This window comes from Micrasema longulum, unplaced genomic scaffold, assembly GCF_059751315.1.
Source record: "Micrasema longulum isolate JH-2025_06_02 unplaced genomic scaffold, ASM5975131v1 h1tg001106l, whole genome shotgun sequence".
Taxonomy (NCBI): domain Eukaryota; kingdom Metazoa; phylum Arthropoda; class Insecta; order Trichoptera; family Brachycentridae; genus Micrasema; species Micrasema longulum.
This window is the reverse complement of record NW_028278294.1, coordinates 247981-268427: the sequence shown is the minus strand read 5'-3', so window position 1 is coordinate 268427 and position 20447 is coordinate 247981. Positions and strand designations below refer to the sequence as shown.

Below are 20447 nucleotides of genomic sequence, written 5' to 3'. Positions count from 1 at the left end.
AGGGGGGTGGGGGTAGACTTGCATTGGTCAAAAAATAAATAATGTGGGAAAGAAATAAAAAAACTGCATGTATTCATCAATTCCAATCTCAATCGCAATCCAGCAAGCTACGCATGTTTTTGGCGTACAAATAAACAATCGGTTGAATAAAATTCACGTAAAATAAGAAATACAGTAGATGTGTATTTACATATTTAAAATATACTTTTAAAGACTGTACTGCATTCTATTTTAATTAGTATTAATGTATTATTATTTTATGTTTTTCTTTTTATATCCTATAAGTTTTTGTTTTTTTCTGACGTACTCGTATATTCAAAATTATATAAATTCTAATAAATAAATAACTATAACAGTTTAAGTCACTCTCCGAGCACAAGAGTTAGTCTCTTTTTTTGGAGCGTTATAGTTATAACATTTACTAGATGTGTAAAAGTAGACTTGTATTAGAATAAAAAAACATTTACCATTTATGAAAATATATTGATGAAAAAAATAAAATAAAAAAAAGAGTTTTATGTTATTGTGGCCAGTCGAACGGCATTGGATTCTGCGCGCAGTTTAAAATAACATTCCTATATAGTTAACATATTACAACACAGGTGAAGAACATTTTAGAGAAGGGTATATAGAAGTTTAGGCATCTACAGGGCTTTTGACCTGTTATTGCCACTTTACTTGTACAATTGATTGTTCAACTTACCAATGCCACGCGACTGTGTGAATAGTCCAGAAAACTTTTATTACGTGTGTGGAGAAATGGCTTTCAAGCCTCAAAAACAAAAATAACCCAAATTATTAAAAAAGGCTCTGAACTGTACTTCAGATGTAAATTTGTAAATTGGGATAAAGTTTAGGCCCCGTAACTGCTGTTGGAAACCACGTGTAGAGAGATTTCAGCCACTTTGAATCGCCCTGCAAGGAAAATTTGTTAGATAGAACGAGTACATTTTTGCAAACTACTATTAGGACTTTAAAAAAGACAAGCCAGCAATAAAATACATGAAAATCTAATGAAAATATGTTTCGTAAATAAACCATGATATTATGTACCTACATTATTTCTTAAAATATATCATTTCTGACATTTATAACGCGTTTTACTCAAACCTTACGTTTGGAAAACGAAAAAATATGTAAGAATCACCTTATTTAGTTCTTGTATCATTCAAATAGTTCAATTTTGTCGATTAGTGTTATTTTCAATATTACGTATTGAAAATAAGTATTATATATATATTTTTATGTAAACACATCGAGCCACGATCGCTAAAACATCGTAACCGACAAAAACTGTATTTTACAGGAGAACGCTTCTTACTCTCAATTGACAAGGAATATACTTTGACAATTGAACCCGGTTTTGGTTTGATATTAATGTAATTAAATTCAAAACAAAAATTAGTTCTCGAAACTATATTCCTTATTATTTAAGAAGAAAAAATAGTCTCACATAAAACATTGCTCCTGTCGGTCGCGATGTTTTGGCGATTGTAGCTTGACATATTTGGGTTTTTTTTACCTCAGTGATACCTACTTTCAATGACTTATTAACATTTCTATTTAGATAATTAATTTTCTTACTGTTCGATTTAAAACTTTTCAATTTTTTTTTTTTTTAATATGAAGACCCTTGGTCATAAAACGGTATTCGGATGTGGAGGTAGTGCTTTCACTGTTGATTTTCTTAACGTAAAAGAACTTAAACTTTTATTTATGTGAGATTTAACGAATTAACTTAATAATTTATTTAATGCTTAAAAATACTTATTCACAGAAAAACCTAAGGTAACATGTTTGTTTTCTTTAAATCTGATGAACAAAAATGAATCAATGCTGGTGAAATTAAGAAACGTGTGTTTTTATTTATTTACTTTTATGGACTGGAGTTCTGTGAGTTTTCCACCCATTTAATATAAATTTTATTTTTCCGAAAGAGCGTTGTACCACGTTTTCGGCATAAAAATAAAATACCTTGAATATTTTTATGCTTTGCGGTCGATTTATTTATTCTCAATTAAATGTTATGTCTCTTTGATGTTTTCGAATTCCTAACATCAATCATTGTCTCGATATATTTATTTTCGCATTGATTTCAAGGTTTATCCATTATTGAAAGGAAAAAATAAGTTACTAGCGGTGTTTCTAAAATAATTGTCGCTTTAACTCCAATGTCCACATATATTTATATCTCAATAATGACCAAGAAATATTTCCGACATGGGAATATGGTATGGATGTCTTGGCATTTACAGGACCTTTCTTTGGTTTGTATAAGTGGTCACTTTACACACTTGTAACATCAACATGTTTGAATATACATAATTATTTCTCCCATTTTTGTAAATTAATACAGCTTAAACTTTTATGTGGGTGAGATTTTTTTTAACTATTTCATCTAACTAGTGAAAGCCCAAAATTTAACGTTTTCAATTTTAGAGATAATTTTAAGACCAGATGTTTTTATCAACATTACCTTTTTATATGTCCAAATCTTTGTAGATCGTACTAAAATAAACAACTGTTACTTATTTTATTGAAGCCTGAAAACATATTAACTTTTCCACAAATCTTATTTTTTTCTTATCATTATATTTCAATCTTATCTTTTCCGTTAAGTTATTATCTTTATTATAAATATTGACTACTTATTTTGCAACAATGTTCTTATTAACGACATTTTCAGTGTGTCTAAATCATTGTAGGCAAGCTCTGGACTTAATTTGTAATCTACTTCTTCTTCCTGCCCCTATAACCCGGTACATCCAGTCGGGCTTCCTTGTACGCAAACGCGAGGATCTTCTGTCCTGGGTTGTCACAACGCGAACATCTTGTGCCGCCACCTCCTCAATATTAGACCACCGCGTTGCCGGGGGTCTGCCTTGACCTCTAGGCTTAGGTGGGATGCTGAGTGCTCTTCTTACTAAGCGCTCGACAGATTTGAATTAGATTAGGTGAAAAAATTTCTCAAACGTTAAATCCAGAAAACGTCTCCGAGGAATTGGACAAACTCGGAAGACTGTCCATCGGCATCGCTCAGAACAGAGAAGTAACGTACATCGTCTATTTGCAGTTTCATATTATTTTCTATCATATTACATCTAACTATGTTTATCCGTCCCGTCGCATTGGCGTCATTTATAATGACGCATTAATTCCAGGAGATGCTAATTCCCCGAGCACGCTGTATCTCTTAACATGTTCACAGCTATTATAGTGTTTAGCAAATTTAATTTCATAACCTCTTTGTCCCCTGCGAAACATATCAACTCCAATAAAACTAAACTTTTTTCCAATATTTGGGATTTTCCATGTCCTTGTTCTATTTTCTGCATGTTTAAAAAACGATATTTGTTTCGTTTTTTTTAAAAACCGTTAAAAGGCTGTGCTTTAAAATCCATATGGAAACGTGTTGTAACGTCGTGTTACATTAAGCAAAAGATGGGATATTTAGAAATACTGGTATTTAAAAACAAAAAATCAACATTGGGTTGTGGTTCCGTGGCTAGTAACTCGGACTCACGTACCAAAGCCCCGTGGTTTGAGTCCCACTCTACCCCAACTTGATTTCCGTTTTCTAATAGTGAGTTATTTACAACTCATTGAAAATGGCCCTTAAAATTAAATATTTGGGTAAATCATAAGGACGCAAATATTTCTTCTTTTAAAAAAAAACAAACATGTAAAATTACTAAATAACTATAACAGTGTAAGTCACTCTCCAGGCACAATCGCTAGTCTCTTTTTTGAAAAGTTACAATTTTCACAATTAACTAAATATATAAAAGTAGATTGTAATAGAAAAAAAACATGTATCATTTTATGTAACTATACTAATCAATAATAAAATATATGTAAATATTCACTGTTTAATAATCTATTTTCAATAATTTGTAAATCATATAATTTATGCTTGTTATAACAAAATACGACTTCATTATTTAAAAGGCTATATGAGGCAGTGAAATAGCCTATCTTCCTCTTGCTGCTCTTACCTTTTCCTGCTGCTGCCTTGCTTGCCTAGCTCCCGAAACAACACACCAAACCAACACCAAACCCCTCCCGAGTATCCTTAAATCTTCCAAAAATAAATCTCTATGGAGAAACAGCGCCTTTCATGAAACAGTCCGCAGCTACAGAATTATAAGAAGGAACCTTTTCAGTGTTCAATATATCTTCCAATTTATTATTATGACACCATAGTGAACTCTTTGAAGCGTTATGTGATCATTTGAGTCTTAATTTTTCACGTTCAACCTATAACACGCAGTTAGTACGATGGAAACAATTATTTTGATGAAAATGTGTCGTGTTATGATCTTTCTGCATTTAGGTCAGTCGGCCGACGGACGTTAGATCAAACATGACATTAAACAAAGAAAAACTCGAGCGAAAACTAACGCGAGCCATATTGACTTGATTAATTTCTTTACGTGGGGCACGTTCACAATACTAATTATAATTACCCTTAAATATATGGGAGCGTTGGTCGATTGATGTCTATATTAAAATACTTACTATATAGGTGAAACTAATGTCTTCGTAATATGAACATGAAATATATAAATAACTAGCGGACCCGACAGACGTTGTCCTGCCTGAACGTTGGCAAAATACTTTTCATTGATAAGTAGGTACCTAGGTACTTGTTTGTGATTGAATTCCAAAACTAAAAATTGTTTATATTGAATTCAAGTAGGTACCTAGGTACTTGTTTATGGTTGAATTCCAAACTGAAATTAAATGAGACCAAGACTGAGACCATCTTTTTCACAAAAAACCACATCCCTACTCCCAAGGCGAAATTCGTCATGGGCACCCAAAACATCGAATGGAACCGCGAGGTTAAATACCTCGGCCTAAATCTCGACGCGAGACTAAACTAGAATTCCCACCTTAACATCGTAAAATCCAAAACCCTCGCAGCCATGGCAGCCATAAGCCCCATATTCAAAAAAATCCCCAATGCACCCCCGAGTCAAGAAACTAATTTATACATCGCTAATCCGCCCCATACTCGCCTATGCACTCCCGGGTGTGGGGCAGTATTCTCGGTCTTAGCCTCGGTAAATTTATAGTTATATTGCTCGCATATTCTAGATATTGTAGTTTGTTTTAAATAATTAGTTGACGCAATGTCTGTGTAAACGGGAGATTTCGTACTATCGGTATAATGATAAATTCAATTATATTGACGATACAAATTACATAATAATCGCTGAAATTAACGTTATACCAAAAAAAAAACAAACTCGAGAAAGTCGAAAGAATATAGATGCTCAAATATAGGCAGAATGGTGAATGTTACACACCCAATGACAGGTCATAAGCCCTGTGGATGTCTTGACTTCTATATTCCCTTCTGTAAAATGTTCTTCATGTCTGTTGTAGTATGTTAATTCAATACATTTATATCTATCCTTCCTCAATCTAATCAGTTTCCTTTCAATAGTATTATGTAGATTTCTTTCTTTAGTTTAAGACCTGTTATCGATTGTGTGTTTGCATAAGTATTTTTCAGAATATTGTATAAATATGTGGATTTCCGAGATAAAATTCAAATAAATAGTTTAGCAGACCGGTCAAATATACGCTTAATAACCCGATGGTTACAGTATGTTTTGTTTATGTAGTTTTTACTTTTTCCAATTTGTAGTCGACGTAGGTAATCTCGTAAAACTGTTTTTGCCTACGCTAAAGAATTCATTTTGAAAAATCGCCTTTGGAAACAGAGCAAGGAATCGTTTATTTTCTGTGTTCTCTTTTAAGCCCCGCACTGATGTCGATATTAAGTCTATCGTCGTCCAAATTGGAAACAGTTTATGTAAACTGTTTACGTTTGTTTACAAAGGCGTTTGGCTCCAACAGGACATAGTGGGAATATTTTACAACTTCCGATAATACCGACTTTTCCTAACCCGAAACTGTTAACGATTACAGCGACCACTTTTTTTCCCCTTAAGTTGTTATATCCGTTTTTAAGCGAACGAAGAAAACAGCTCTGTATGTAAAACAAAACCAGAACCTTGGGCGAGTGTTTTTGACTCGACGGCTACCATAATATAAATCTTTTTTTGTATCTTTCCGTCACTTTTGCATATGTCTGAACATGGTCATTTCACTAACTAAATTATTATTGAACAAAAATTATGTTAAATTCGATTTCGTTGTATTTATCATTAATTACTTTAGTAACATTATCGAGTCTTTTTTTCAAAATCAAAAATTTTGTTCCAAAAACGGAAAAAATCATATGTATGATGAAACCTATGTAAAAACTAAAATATATTATATGCAACTACTGGGGAACAATAAATCTAAATGACATGAATTACCCACTGATGTAATTTTAGACAAAAAACTTAGATTTGAAACAAAAATACAATACGACTACTACTACTACCATCACGCCATTTCTCCGTAGGGGTAGGCAGAGAGAATGGAACGCCACACACGTCTATCCTGGCATATATTCCTAGCTTCTTCCACATTCATACATCTTGTCATACATGCCCTTCGGTTCTGTCTGCTTTTGACATGACCAGACTTAAGATTTTGGTTAATCTGATCATGCCACGTCTTCCTTGGTCGTCCTCGTCTAGATTTCAATACGAGAATATCAGAATAATATCACACAACATTTTAAAACGAGACAAGGACAGTCGAGACTAATAAACCAGGGACTGAAATTATACAATTAACCATCAGACAAAACTGAACAAAAGACTCGGACAATCTTTTAAGATGTCAAAAATATTATCATTAAAAAAATAATATAAATTTAAAATGAAAAATTATTATATTAAATTAATGTAAAATCCGTAAGGGTTTATAAATAAATTTCAAATAAAAGATAATAATTAAAAAATATTATCACTAGCCATTGTGTATCAACAATGAAGGCATTTATGTAAACAAAAACATATCATTAATGTCTGATCTATGACTTTTTTCGCGATAATAATATTTGTGCAGTGATCAATTTCCGCGCATAGGATTCTGTATAAGCAAATACGAAATAAATAAAGACGGTATTTTAAAACCTACAATCATAATTTTATGCAGGTATAAGTTATGTTATTGGTATATTTTATGTACAGTATATACATAAATAAATGAAATAAGCATAAACTAACATTTGATTGTTTATCGAATGATATTTATCGCTCGCTTTAAATAGCTTCATACAATCCACTGCATAATGAGCAGCGCAATATGTATTTACTAGGAGCTAATATTAGTGTTTTTGTTTAACGTTTTATAAACATAACGCGGCCGGCTTTATTATCTTTCTGCTTGCGAATATCCCAATATTGGCTTCGTACAATTTATGATTATTCGATGTGCGTATTTGATTCGGTAGACATTTTGTATATCAAAGCGAATGTAATAAATATATCGAGGATATTGTAATTCCGCTCAGTTTTATACGGATTTTTGACATTTTCCCATTTAAGTATCTTTCGCATCTACGCTTGCAATTGTACTTCTCTGGCGAGGATAAATATTAAATGTAAGAATTTTTGTTCTAATCGGTCATGTGCACCGTTTTATCAAAAAAATCGTACAAAAATACATTTCAAAAAGCCACTTGATTCTATTGAATCACTTTCGGTCAAATAGACTCGAGTATTATGCAATTCAAATTTATAACCAGCTTCTACTGTCCAATTATTAGTAACGAAAAAAGTGTTAAAAGGCTTTTAAAAAATGCATAGTCGAGGTAGGTAGAAGTCAAATGTATTGTCATTCGGGAAAACCAATTTTGAAATGTCCGCTCCACTACAATACTACGGAAACGTTTAGCTTATGTTTTGATTTATGTACGTTTTATATATGTTTATACAGGTGTTCTTTAAACCCTGTCACATCCGAAACCACGATGATCAGTGTGAGCAATAAGACATACTGGCACATTAAAATATATTTTTAGAACGACTAAAATCTTAAAAAATAAAATATTAAAAAAAAAAACAAATGGTTGCTTACTTCTGCGGGGGAGAAACTAGGAGGGGGAGGGGGAGTCTGATACACCTGATACATCAACCGCGTCACCGCGCCCCCCTCGCTTCTCTCCTGCAACCATTTGTTATTTTTTTTAATATTTTAGTTTTTCAAATTTTCTTCGTTCTAAATATTTTTTAAATATGCTAATATGTCTTCTTGCCCATACTGATCATCCTGGTTTCGGATGTGACAGGGTTTAAAGAACACCCTGTATATATTATTTATTATATATTTTATATGTGTATAGTATATACCTCTGTATAGAGATAAATTAAGTATATATTAAGTTTTCTATGTGCATTCTTACAAGTGTCCTCGGCACTGTCTGCTCTAGTGCGGACGCATTATTTTTTACGTTAAAAAATGTATGGGTATATTCCCAAAAAAAATGTAAAAACATATATTTTCTAGACATTTCTTCAATTATTAAAATTTATGAACACTTAATTTCACATTTTATTATGCATTTGCCCGAAACATTTTGTATTATTTTCCCTATTATTAAGTTTATTTTTATTTGTAATAAAAATATCTTTTCTTTCTTTCCAGGTTCTGTGAAAGCAAATTATGACTTTGAAACATACAAATTATATGACATTCGAGGTCCCCTAGTACTCAGCTGTAATGTCACATTTGTACCAGATAAACCATACACATTAGAATGGTAAGTAATATTTTCCTTATTTAAATATTTATCCACTCATATTAAATAGTACAAAAAAGTGGCAATAGTAAGGGTAAGAAGACAAACAAGATTTCAAAAATATTTTGGACAAATGTCAAACGCAGTACAGTGGCGGTGCACGACAAAATTTCGCTGTAAATTTTGTTTGTATTTTGTTTGAGTTTTGTTTTGCCTTAGTGCTGTTTGTTTAATCCAAAACAGTGAAAATAATATTTCGTGTTAATGCGGCGCGCTGTGCAGTGCTGCGTAGTGCCGCCGTAGCGCTGTTTGACCTTAAAGGTTTCACTAATAGTGGCACAATCGGGAAACTGTGAACTTGCTCCGATTTACTAGAAAATCCGTGTTCAGTTCGGACACGTGGGATGTTAATTTTCACGTCAAATTATGGGCTCAAAGAAAATTACTATCTCCATCACAATTTAGTATTTACCTTATTTTGGAGTTTTAGAGGCTATGTTTTTCCAAAATGCGTTTATTATTCAGTAGGTACCATATTTCTGAGGTTCAGATGAAACATCCCTTAACAATCAGCTTTTTTTTATTCACCCTGTTTCTTAGATTCAAAAGACATCACATTCAGTGATGTGTTTATGTAGTATCCTATTTACAAGGTTCCGGGGAAATTCACTTCAGAGATGTGTTTGTCCAGTGTCCTATTTATGTAAGGTGAAGATAATTTTTTCCAGACATATGTTTATTTAGTACCCTGTTTACGGGTTCAGAGTAAGTTAAGTTTATTGGAAATTCCCCTCAAATATATTATGTTGTATCAATACCCAATTTGCAAGGTTTTGGAAAAAAATATTTAAGAGATTATCTCATATCTACAAAGATCAGCAGAATTATCCATTGATATAAAAAATATTGAATACCTATTTTTAAGGTACTGGGATAATTAATTCATTTTACAAATATTATATTTATTTTATATTTTTTTATGTTTTTAATCAATAGTTCGTTTATTGGGAAGAAACTGAATTTTTATTTTACTCATTATTTAATGTGTTTATATATTTTACACGTTTTTTAAATACATATATTATATTTTAACAAATTTAAATCATACAATTAACTAAACTGGGATACTTCCTTTTAAATTCATTTCAAAACCGAGACAAAAATAATTAAATAATTAAGTTTTTTTTTAAATTACCAAATAGTTTTTATCCATTTGTTTATGTGCAAAATTGGTTTTGATACGTACAAAAAATCACTACAACAGATATAGTACACCACCTTCATTACCTTTGGCATCATCTCAAGATTAACCATGCTCGGTTGAAGTTCTCCTAAACTCTATTTAGGTGAAGTTAAACTGGAATAAACTTGATTTCGTAAACCTGATTTTTTCACTGACTCATTATTCAGTAACGGCAAAGTTAATGAAAAAATATTACTCAAGTTTCTTGATATTTTAATCAGCATACTAAAAAAAATTGTCTTTATTCTTTTCATCTTCGCACTTTCAGGCATACAGGCAGTGAAAGCACTCCCTCCACATACCCAAAATATTTTATTTTTTTGTCAAAAATCTAATTGCAGCATTTATCTCAATTCAACAGTGAGTAAAGTGGCCACTTAAACCAGCCAATCACAGGTCATAAGCCCTGTAAATGCCTAGACTCCCATATTCTCTTCTCAAAAATGTTTTCCCTCTGTTGCAACAAATTTAAATTGTTAGACTTTCATATTCCCTTCACTACAATGTTTTCCCTCTCTGTTTTAACAAATTTAGTTGTTAATAACTCCCTGAGGAGGAAATCCAGCCTGTCTGCAAACATTTGAACATACTCAAAACATTTTTGATTTTACTATCTAGCATAGGAAGTATAAAAATGAAAAGAGTTTTCATATGTTGCCTAGTAGGTGAAATAATTCAGCCAAAAGAATCTCACCCACATAAATAAATGTTTCTGCTCTTTTACTTCACAAAAGTCAACGGATGGAAGAGTTGAGGAAATGTGGGTGTAAAAAAAAGCAGAATGGTGAATGTTACACAGTGTGTTAAGTGACCATTTAAACCAGGCAAAGGTCATGAGCCATGTAAATGCCTAGATTTCCATATTCCCTTCTCAACAAAGTTTTCTCTCTCTGTTGCAACAAATTCAGATCTTAATAACTCCCTGGGGAGGAAATCCAGCCTGACTGCGAACATTTGGACAAACTCAAATCAGTGTAGATTTATTTATCTTCAATTTCAGAAAATGGGGATTTCAATTATTTTTAACTCTACTGCTTCCATTGAATTTGACCAATTAAGTATTGATTCATTTATTAAGTATATAATAAGTCGTAGGTTTACGTCGTATATTGTCAATCAGTAGGAAAACATTCAGGCATACTCATGAAACCTCGTTCTCTTTGCAGGTTAAAAGAGGAGAAACCAGTTTCAGAGGTGAGCAGCCTGCAGGGCCGCCACCGGGTGATCCCCAACGAGAACAAGCTGGTGATCGAGCGCACCGCGGAGGGCGACGCGGGCGTGTACACGTGCCGGCCAGCCAACGCCAGTGCAGACATGACTGCCGACATCCACGTGGTCGCCAAGCCCACGGCCAAGCTGCCGCCCAACACCAGCGTGGTGGAGGGGGAGAAGCTCAAGCTGCATTGTGGCGCCGCCGGCAACCCCAAGCCCGTTGTCGAGTGGACCATCGGTACGTACCGCCTGGTAATTTATCTCAACCTGCAACATTCGATGCGTTCAGGCGCAGTTCTGTGTGTAAACCAGAATCTGAAGTGAGTTGCTGCTCTCAGGTAAAAATCCTGACAAGGGAAATTGAATAGAGAACGTTCGCCTGAGGTCCTAGGTTCGCTTTCAGGCAGGGTGGACTAACAATGTATTGTTTTAATATGGGTCTACACTGCAGTATTTCATTGTTCCTGGACTGGCACTTAAAGAGTAAGAATGATCACTACTGTTCTTACCTTCCTCTAACTGATGATTGAGATATGCTGCATTTTATTTTAATAATACAGTGCCCTTTGCATCACCATGTGCTGATAAGGGTTTGATGATATAATATATCAAACCCAAGCCTATTATCAAGTGGAGATAATTCTCCAATAGGTATTAATGTGTCTACATACAACTTGCCAATTTATCACGATAATATCAAGTAGACCATCGGTACGTAGGTACAACTTGCTTAATTATCAAAACCTGTAAACATATCAAACCCGAGTCCATCATCAAATGGACTGTTGTTACGTACAACTTGTAATTCATCACGACCCATTTCGGCATATCAAACCCCAACCCATTATCAAGTTGACTATGGATATCTTACGTACAGCTTATTTATTTATCACAACCCAAAGAGACATATCATACCTTGATTTATTTGACACACCAACAAAAGCTGCTTGCCTTCAATATAATAAATATGGATGTATTCATTTTTGTAGACAAATTAATACTGGTGAGCGTGCCAATAGAACAATCACCTTTTTATCGTACTAGTTTTTAAATTACAGATATATATTATTAACATTATCTTGAAACATTCGATCTATTCTTATTCTTATGAATAGGGGTCAGTACTATATAAGCTCCTGATGTCACTGCAACCTGTGGAAATTGTGACGGGTCTCTGTAAATTAGTTCTCACCCTCCAAGCCCAGGAGCCTGGCTAATAAGTTGAGGGCGAGCATTCTCATATTGCTAAATCTCCCCCTCGGAGCCCAGATCCTTAAAAGTATCTGGCTATTAGGTAGAGGGTGAGTGCTTTAACATTCTAAGGTTTAAACCAGTGGCCATCCGAGGATGCGGCTTCTTTTGTTTTATAAAACATCACATTCGCGTAGCATATGTACAGGTGTTTCATCATCTGCACTGCAGAACCTGCATCTAGAAATTTCAGAAAGGTTCATTCAATCTGCCTTGTAAGGGCCATTCGACCTAACAGACCTTTCCACTTTTTAACACGTTCGCGGTTATGCCAGCGATAACCATCAGCACAAAAGACATTGGTAGTGAAATGGCTATAACTTTTGTGAAACTGAAGTAATTTCGTTTTTTTATTTAACTTTTTGTACATAATGTTAATTGTACATTGGTGGGCTTATATCCAAATGGCAATTTTTTCCAACCGACCGGTAAAATAAAAGTTTTATTTTTACAATTCAAGTTACAGCAAAACATATTCAATAGAAAATGAAAAAACTAAAGATATACAAAAATAGAAACAATTGTATTTGTATATAAATTACCTAAATCAATTACTCGCTGGGAAAAAGGAATATAGAGGAAAGGAGGAGAGATTTAGGAAGAGAAAGGAGATGTTTCTTCAGATGTGATTTAAACGGAGATACTGTAGTAACATATTTGAAAGTGGATGGGAGATGATTCCACGGTCGTGTAGACATAAGTTAGAGAAAAAAGAGTAATTGTGGATGAATATGAAGAGGGTGCTTTGAGAATTAGAACTTATTTATTTTATAAGAAATTATATGGTAGGAGGTGATATTCTGTCCCTATAAAAAACAGTCAGCAGCAAGTGCCCCAGTATTATTTTATATTCTTTTTGTTACACCGCAACAGGCCAAAAGACCCAATAAAAGTGGTGAATTACAGCACAGAACACTGAGACTTGAAAAAAATAACATATTTTTTGTGTTCTCACTAGGAATCGAACCCGAAGCCTTCTGTGCGTGAGTCAAATGCCTTAGGTACTACATCATGGAGGCCGCCTACTTACAGTATGTTAGTCAAATAAGATTGACTTCAAACCATCAATTACGGGTCAATCGGTAGTGAAATCTTCCAAAAAGTTGAGTTATGATACGTAAATAAACAAACGCAAGAGCCAGACTCTTTTTTGGCAAGTTCAACCTTAAGTGTTCCATTTCTTTACTGAATGTATTGTTTATTTATGCTAATAAAGGTTTTTATTTAAAAAAAAAAATTTTTTTAAATGTGTCCATATTAGTATCCATGTCTGCGAATGTGTTAAGAAATAATTTCAAAAAGGATATTGAGTAATTATCCTTAAGAACAGAAGTACACAATCTTTTACACTGATTTTGACTCTGTGGATTTCTATTATTTTTATAAAGTGTCTCGTCTCTACTAATTTAGTGGTAGTTTGCTGTTTTCTGCAAAACGTGTTAATTCCAATGTAATTTTTCTCTCACAAATTTTCAACCATGTGTATATGAAGCGTAAATATTTGAACACTTCTCACTTGTAACCTTGAAGTTTAAAACCTCATATGACAATAATTCTTCAGTCAACATGTTTATCTGAGTAATTATGCACTATCACGCTGTGTTACTTTGTACAAAGTTTAGGAATTTTCCAGAATGTTAAACTTAAAAATATTGTCATGTACTTTTCTCCTAAAGTAATTAGTATAATTACATAAACAATATTTATGGCAATAATAAAGGGAACTTTTTTTCTGACACTGTCCAACAATAAATGTATTTTTTAATTCATTGGTAATATAATTTGTACTTGTACTTATCGTTGGATATATTGCAATAATACGTGATTTAATTTTTTTTTATGTAAATGATTTTAGTGCAATAAATTCCTCCTAGCGAACGAACTGTACGTTATGTTTTTTTTATATTGTTGTTATTTTATATGTATTGTTTTTTTTTTAATGGGCGTATTAGTTTCAGTGATTAAATAAATAAAAAATACAATAATTCATTCTAGGGACTAAGAGCTGTTAGTTTTAAATTATCTATATTTTTACCCTTCATAATGATAATTGTTTTAATACTCCAGAGGTATTTTTGTTTGATTTAATCAGAGGTATATTATTTACGTATATATTTATTTTAAATCGTAAATAATATATTAACAACAGTTTTTAGGTTCCCCCATAAAAAAATAAAATCAATAGTGAGGCACTATGTATTGCAATATCACTGACATTATGTAATATTCGAGCGCTCTTCGATAACAACAGGCCAGGGGGCACATAGACCCACATATTCTCACGATCACACATCAACAAGCACATGCCCACCATCATTTTCTTTAATTTTTATTGTGAAAATTTCAAATACTAGAATTAAATAACTGGCCATGTTTTCCTGTAAAATATTAATTGTTTAACTATTTATTATTTTATACGCTATTAGATCCCTGTATGAAATGTTCAAAATAATATGTTTTCATAAAATAATAAACACATCCACCCTTGAATTTCCAGGTAACGAAACATACACAGAGAGCAGGGAACGGGTAACGTTGACTGATGAGAATGGTGTCAAGAATGCCATACTGACTCTGGCAGAGATCACGCCCGAGGACAGGGGAGATTATTACTGCCGAGCGACCAACATTGCCAGCCAGTTTGTCAACTCTACACGAGATGGGACCTTTGTCAGGGTCAAGGGTGAGTGCCCTATACTCAATTAGAGACGAGTTGTGGTCCCATAGTAGTGACATAGAAGTTCGAGGTTCGAATCCCGCTCTACCACAATTCATTTCCCATTTTCTCACCAAGCCAATGCTATTTATGGTTAATAGAAAATGGCTTTAAAATTTTCATTTTTTGTAAATCTTAAGAACGCCAAAACGGAATATGTAAAATATTTATATCGAAAGCTTGATGTCAAACAATGTTATCATTTGAACTGAAATTATAAAGTACAATAATTTATTGTAGTGGCAACACATATTCCACTGGACACTTTACAGTTTTTGGTAAACATTTTTTTTCTTCTTAACCATAAGCTCACCTATTTGATTAGATTACATTTTAAGGAGCTCAAACAAATGATCTTTTGCATTCCTATTTTTATTTCATTAATTCTTTTGGTTTTTGTGAAATAAACACATTTTAAAAAAGGTTTTTTGTCCAGAGGAACAATGACTGTATGTAAGAACATACAGAATAAGAATGGCCACTGTGTAATGTTCCTCCAGACAATACTTGTTTCTCTGTAAGTGAACAATTAATGCTTTATCGTAAACATAACAAAATAATAACAGTAGTACATGTTTCATTTTGGTAACAAAGCAGTTCCTATAGTCTACTACAGTTTTGTTTCGATGAATTTTTAGCTAGGTGCAATCTATTTTAAGACGACATTTTCAAGGTCCACAGGTAAAAATTAATAGCTAGCTTAACGATGTGTCTTCTGATTTTTGTCCCTGATTTTTGCCTGCACGATTCTACTAACCATTATAAAACAGTATTTTATTATAAAAATATACATTTATTTATGCGACACTTTATACATTTTATCTTAAATTACAAATATAAACTAGACATTTTGAAGATATGTACATACATAACATGAAAAAAGTTAACAAGAGAATTTTAATGTAAAAAATGTTAAAATAAAAAACCCAGTAATTAGAATAAAAGGAAACTATCCTCTGAACATTCTTTCAGTAATATGAATGATGTCGATATCCGAAGAGATACTATTGAGTAAAGATATTGCTCTTCCTACTGGCATTACCATTAGCAGGCTGGTTCTGCAGCAGGAATATAAAACAGCTTGAGCCGCGGATGTCTAAGGTAGTCATTAGGAACATACAGAAAAATACGCTCCATTAGACCTATATTGATCGTAACACCGCGTACCAAACAGATAAGCTAATGATTATGATTTTGATATATTATTATTATTTATATTTCCAGACAAACTAGCTGCCCTGTGGCCATTCCTGGGCATCTGCGCCGAAGTATTTGTGCTATGTGCCATCATTCTAGTTTATGAGAAGAGGCGAAACAAGCCTGACATGGAAGAGTCTGATACTGACCAAAGTCCCGATCAGTAAGTCATACATCTTCTCTGTTTTTCCATTAAAAAAAATTAGTTTAAGTTCATCCAAAGTTATTTTTTCCAAAAATGGGTTGTTTGAGTATGTTCTTATTCCGTGTTTGAGCGGATAAAGAATACAGTTATGTGTTTGAAATAGAACCAGAATCCTGGGTAAGCATTTTCGACTCGATGGCTACTCTCGGGTAAAATTCTGAAAAAAAATTGAGTGGGATAAGTCTGCCTCGTTGTGTAATGGTTTACGCATTCGCCTACTATTCTTGAGGTCCCGGGTTCAATTCTTGACAGGGTCGATGTGAAATATTTCTTTTAATGGTGATTGAACACCGCAATATTTCACTAATACCTGAAGCGTAAGGCTGATAACCTTATCCTTCATATAACAAAAATGATCATACGCTGCGGTTGGAGTTCCAATTCAGTATGCTTTGCCCCACTGGGTGTGGATAGAGAAATTATAATGATTAGTAAATTAGTAAAAGCGTCTCATGCTGCCCATTTTGACAAAAAGTCAGCTTTATTTGACTTGTAACTTAAGTTTTCTTGAAGCAACTGGCACTTGGACATTTATGTTTCAGTGCGCAAGTAACAGAGTTTATTGGCTAACACTACAGTAAGACAGCTTGCAATATTATGTTTTTGGTAAAACAAATAAGAATAAGCAAAGTGACAAATGTTTGCAATATTTATAATTTGTTAGAAAGTAAATTGGTGCTACCAAACTTTACCGGGAGCACAAATCAGTTATTTAAAAGGGGCTGATAATATTATGTATTTTAAAAATAATAATAATGCGCATCAATGTCTCGGGTTCAATCCCCAGTAAGATCTCAGTAAACATGTGTATTTTTCAAACATTTGTGTTTGAGTTGTAATTCACCACCGCAATTAAGTTTCTTAGCTTGTTGTGGTGCAAAAAATAACATCAGCTACTTTTTTTATGTTTTCTTGACGTGCCCTTCTTTTCTTTATACCCAAAAAATGATTTTAAGGGCTCCTAAAAAATTATAGCTTACCTTTTTTAGCTTCTTACAAATTTTAATCAAAATACATTTGATCGTTTTATAATATGCATGAGTTGTTTCTAATTTTGTAACGACATCTTTATTGCCCACTTAAAAAAATGTGTTATTTGTATAACACTTGTGTGTTATTTAGATATTTCCAAAGTATGTTGTACTTTATGAATAATATATGTTTTAACAATATTTTGAGTATAAAGGTTTCAGCTCTTTTACTTCACAAAAGTCAACAGAGGGAAGAGTTGAGGAAATGTGGATGTTCAAACATTGGCAGAATGGTGAATGTTAATGCCTAGACTTCCATAATCCCTTTTCGAAAATGTTCTCCCCCTCTGTTGCAACAAATTTATCATTATTGCGCTGGCACTTTCTTTTTTTGCACCACAACAGGATAAGAAGCCCAATTATTACATCACAGAACACCCAGGCTTGAGAAAAATCCCATTATTTACTCATTAAGATAACACTATTTATTTCAACAAAATATACTCAAATATTTTTTCAGCATAAAATTACATATTTTTCCTTTTTTGTAATAAATAAAAAATATGTAAAAAAATCCGTCATCAAAAGATACATTGCTTAAATTGTCTTTTTTTAAAAATCACTTAACAAAAATTGCCTGATGATAATTTTTTATCTTTATAATTTCACCTAATTTATTGATACTTTCTTTAGTTCAGTTCTTCAGAATATTTGCTGAAATGTTAAAAAAAGTTGTTTTTCTGATATTCATGATTTATTTTAATCAGTTTTATTATTTGAAAAGCCTGATCAAACAAAAATATATATATTATAATGTCCACTATTATTACGGTCATTTGTTAATAACCATTCCGAATGCTCCATTTCACCAAAATTCTCTTTTGTTATTTGTCTATAACAATTTTGATATATTTTTGTACAATAATTTTTAAACTTCCTAACAATTTTCATCATTTTGATTTCAATTGCAATTCTTCATACGTACATACAAAATGCTTTGTGCACGATTGCATGTATTTCTGTGTATAATTATTTTTTCATCTTTATGTCTAATTACACAATAACCATAAACCTACCTTTAACATTCCACATGCCTCTCAAAATTTCACCTGAAAAAAAAAATTCTAGACTGCCCCAAGGCACAGTCTAGAATTTAGACCCGAGTCTAAAAGGGCCCATGTCGGATTTCACTTTTTTCTTGCCAACGTTTTGTAGAGGATTTATGTCAATTAAGAAATCTACATGTTTAACAAATTTATATACACATACATATGTGGTAGTGTTTTCTTTATTGATAATAGTTTTAAACACCTCAAACAGTTTATTATAATGTCACAAAATAGCTGTAAAATTCCTGTAATGTTATGATTTACGACATTGGCCCTTTAAGACCCAAGCCACAGATTTATGAACATAACACTAAACTTATTTGATAAATTCAAAACGTGCAAAAGCTAATATTATTATGATTTTAATAGGTTCTGGCTGTTTTTTGTATTATTTACATTTTATTTTACAGGATTATTGAGAAAATATACTTCATTTCAAAATAATTATGTGTCTCGTATGGAATACACTGCCAAATTCACTTAATTAAAATAATATGTTAATAACTATTAAAGGTTAGCTTATTTATTTGATAATCCCAAACAATAGGAAAGATACGTAAATAGTCTTTTGTGAAGGTAATTTTTGATGGTCATAACGGTCTTATATTTTCATGATGGTACGCAAAATTATCAAAAAATATCTAGCACAAGTATTAAATAATATTTTTTCAACTTATGTGTGGCTACCTAGGGTAAAATTCAGTTTGTAATGTATTTCTAACACAAACATTAGAATACAAATAATGTGTTTCACGTCAAATATAAAAATTAAGTATGAAATGTCTGTTTTGTAAGAATAATTTCATTTAATCAGTTTTGTTTCTATAAACCTAATATCAATTATTATTTTTTTGATGCCAATGTAGAAGCATTTTATTTCTGTGAGTTGACTTTATTTGTGTAATACATTTTGATGTAAAGCTATAGTATTTTTCTTTTTTTTTTCAACTTAAATCAAATTAGTTGAAACTCGGAAAGACTCGTTATTTTTATATAAGAAATTGAAAAAATGTGAACAAGAAAAGAAATTGAACACTGTACATTTTTAATATTTGCAGTATATTTTACATTTCTCTTTTTATAAATTTTCTATAAACACAATACATAATGTAAAAGGGTTTTTTTTTGTTAATGTAAAGTTTTATTATCTTTTGTTACTAAAACACTTGATTTCCTTTTTAGTTGTTTAAAACACAGACCAAACTAACATGTAAATTTAAGTGCATTGTATTTTGTAAAAACAGAGGAGGAAAGCAATATGTACAGAAAGTATAAATTTTCAGAACTGTAATTTGGTAATTTAGTATCTACAATTACTAAAAGTTCGAAGCCTTTTATCGTCAATATTGAAATATTTACAGTTGAACACCTAATTCATAACTCTTACATTTTCTTCCTTTGTCTAAATACCTAATAAAAACCATATTTTGATTGTATACAAGTACTAATATATATTTTGTTTTGGATTCCAAGCTATTACTATTTAAGTTATCCAAATTACACTCGGACAAATGTTAGGTTTGGTATTTTTCTCTTTAGAATAGATTTTTACACTGATTTCACATTACACACATAACAAATACCTACTATTTTGAATATGTTGAATCTGTTGTACAATATTATACTGCAATAATTACATAGCTGTAATAGTATATTGCATTCTTCAGTGACTGGCTTTTCTTTGTGTCTAATGCTGTAGTACATTTGAAGATGAAAGTATTGATCGCCTAGAACCGATAAGTTACCGCTCATCTTCAGCATTGTAAGTTTGGCTTCCTTCATATTTTTGTTGAATTCATCGGCACAAGTTCTGGGATGGCTCGTGACTCACCTTTTGGCCTTTTCTTGTGTAGTGTTGGAGTTGAGGAAAGGAGTTCTTGTCTCCGTCTCATG

General features: G+C 32.3%; 1 protein-coding gene across 2 annotated transcripts in view; it reads left to right on the top strand.

Moving 5' to 3' along the window:
• The window catches only part of Bsg (immunoglobulin domain-containing protein Bsg), a 109619-nt gene that overhangs the window by 85629 nt on the left and 3543 nt on the right, over positions 1-20447 (top strand). For both annotated transcript variants that reach the window (XM_088233451.1, XM_088233450.1), the window contains exons 2-5: positions 8557-8671; positions 11060-11343; positions 14854-15039; positions 16297-16432. In XM_088233451.1, coding sequence (XP_088089577.1) covers positions 8557-8671; positions 11060-11343; positions 14854-15039; positions 16297-16432 — 721 coding nt within the window. The remainder of the gene's footprint in view (positions 1-8556; positions 8672-11059; positions 11344-14853; positions 15040-16296; positions 16433-20447) is intronic.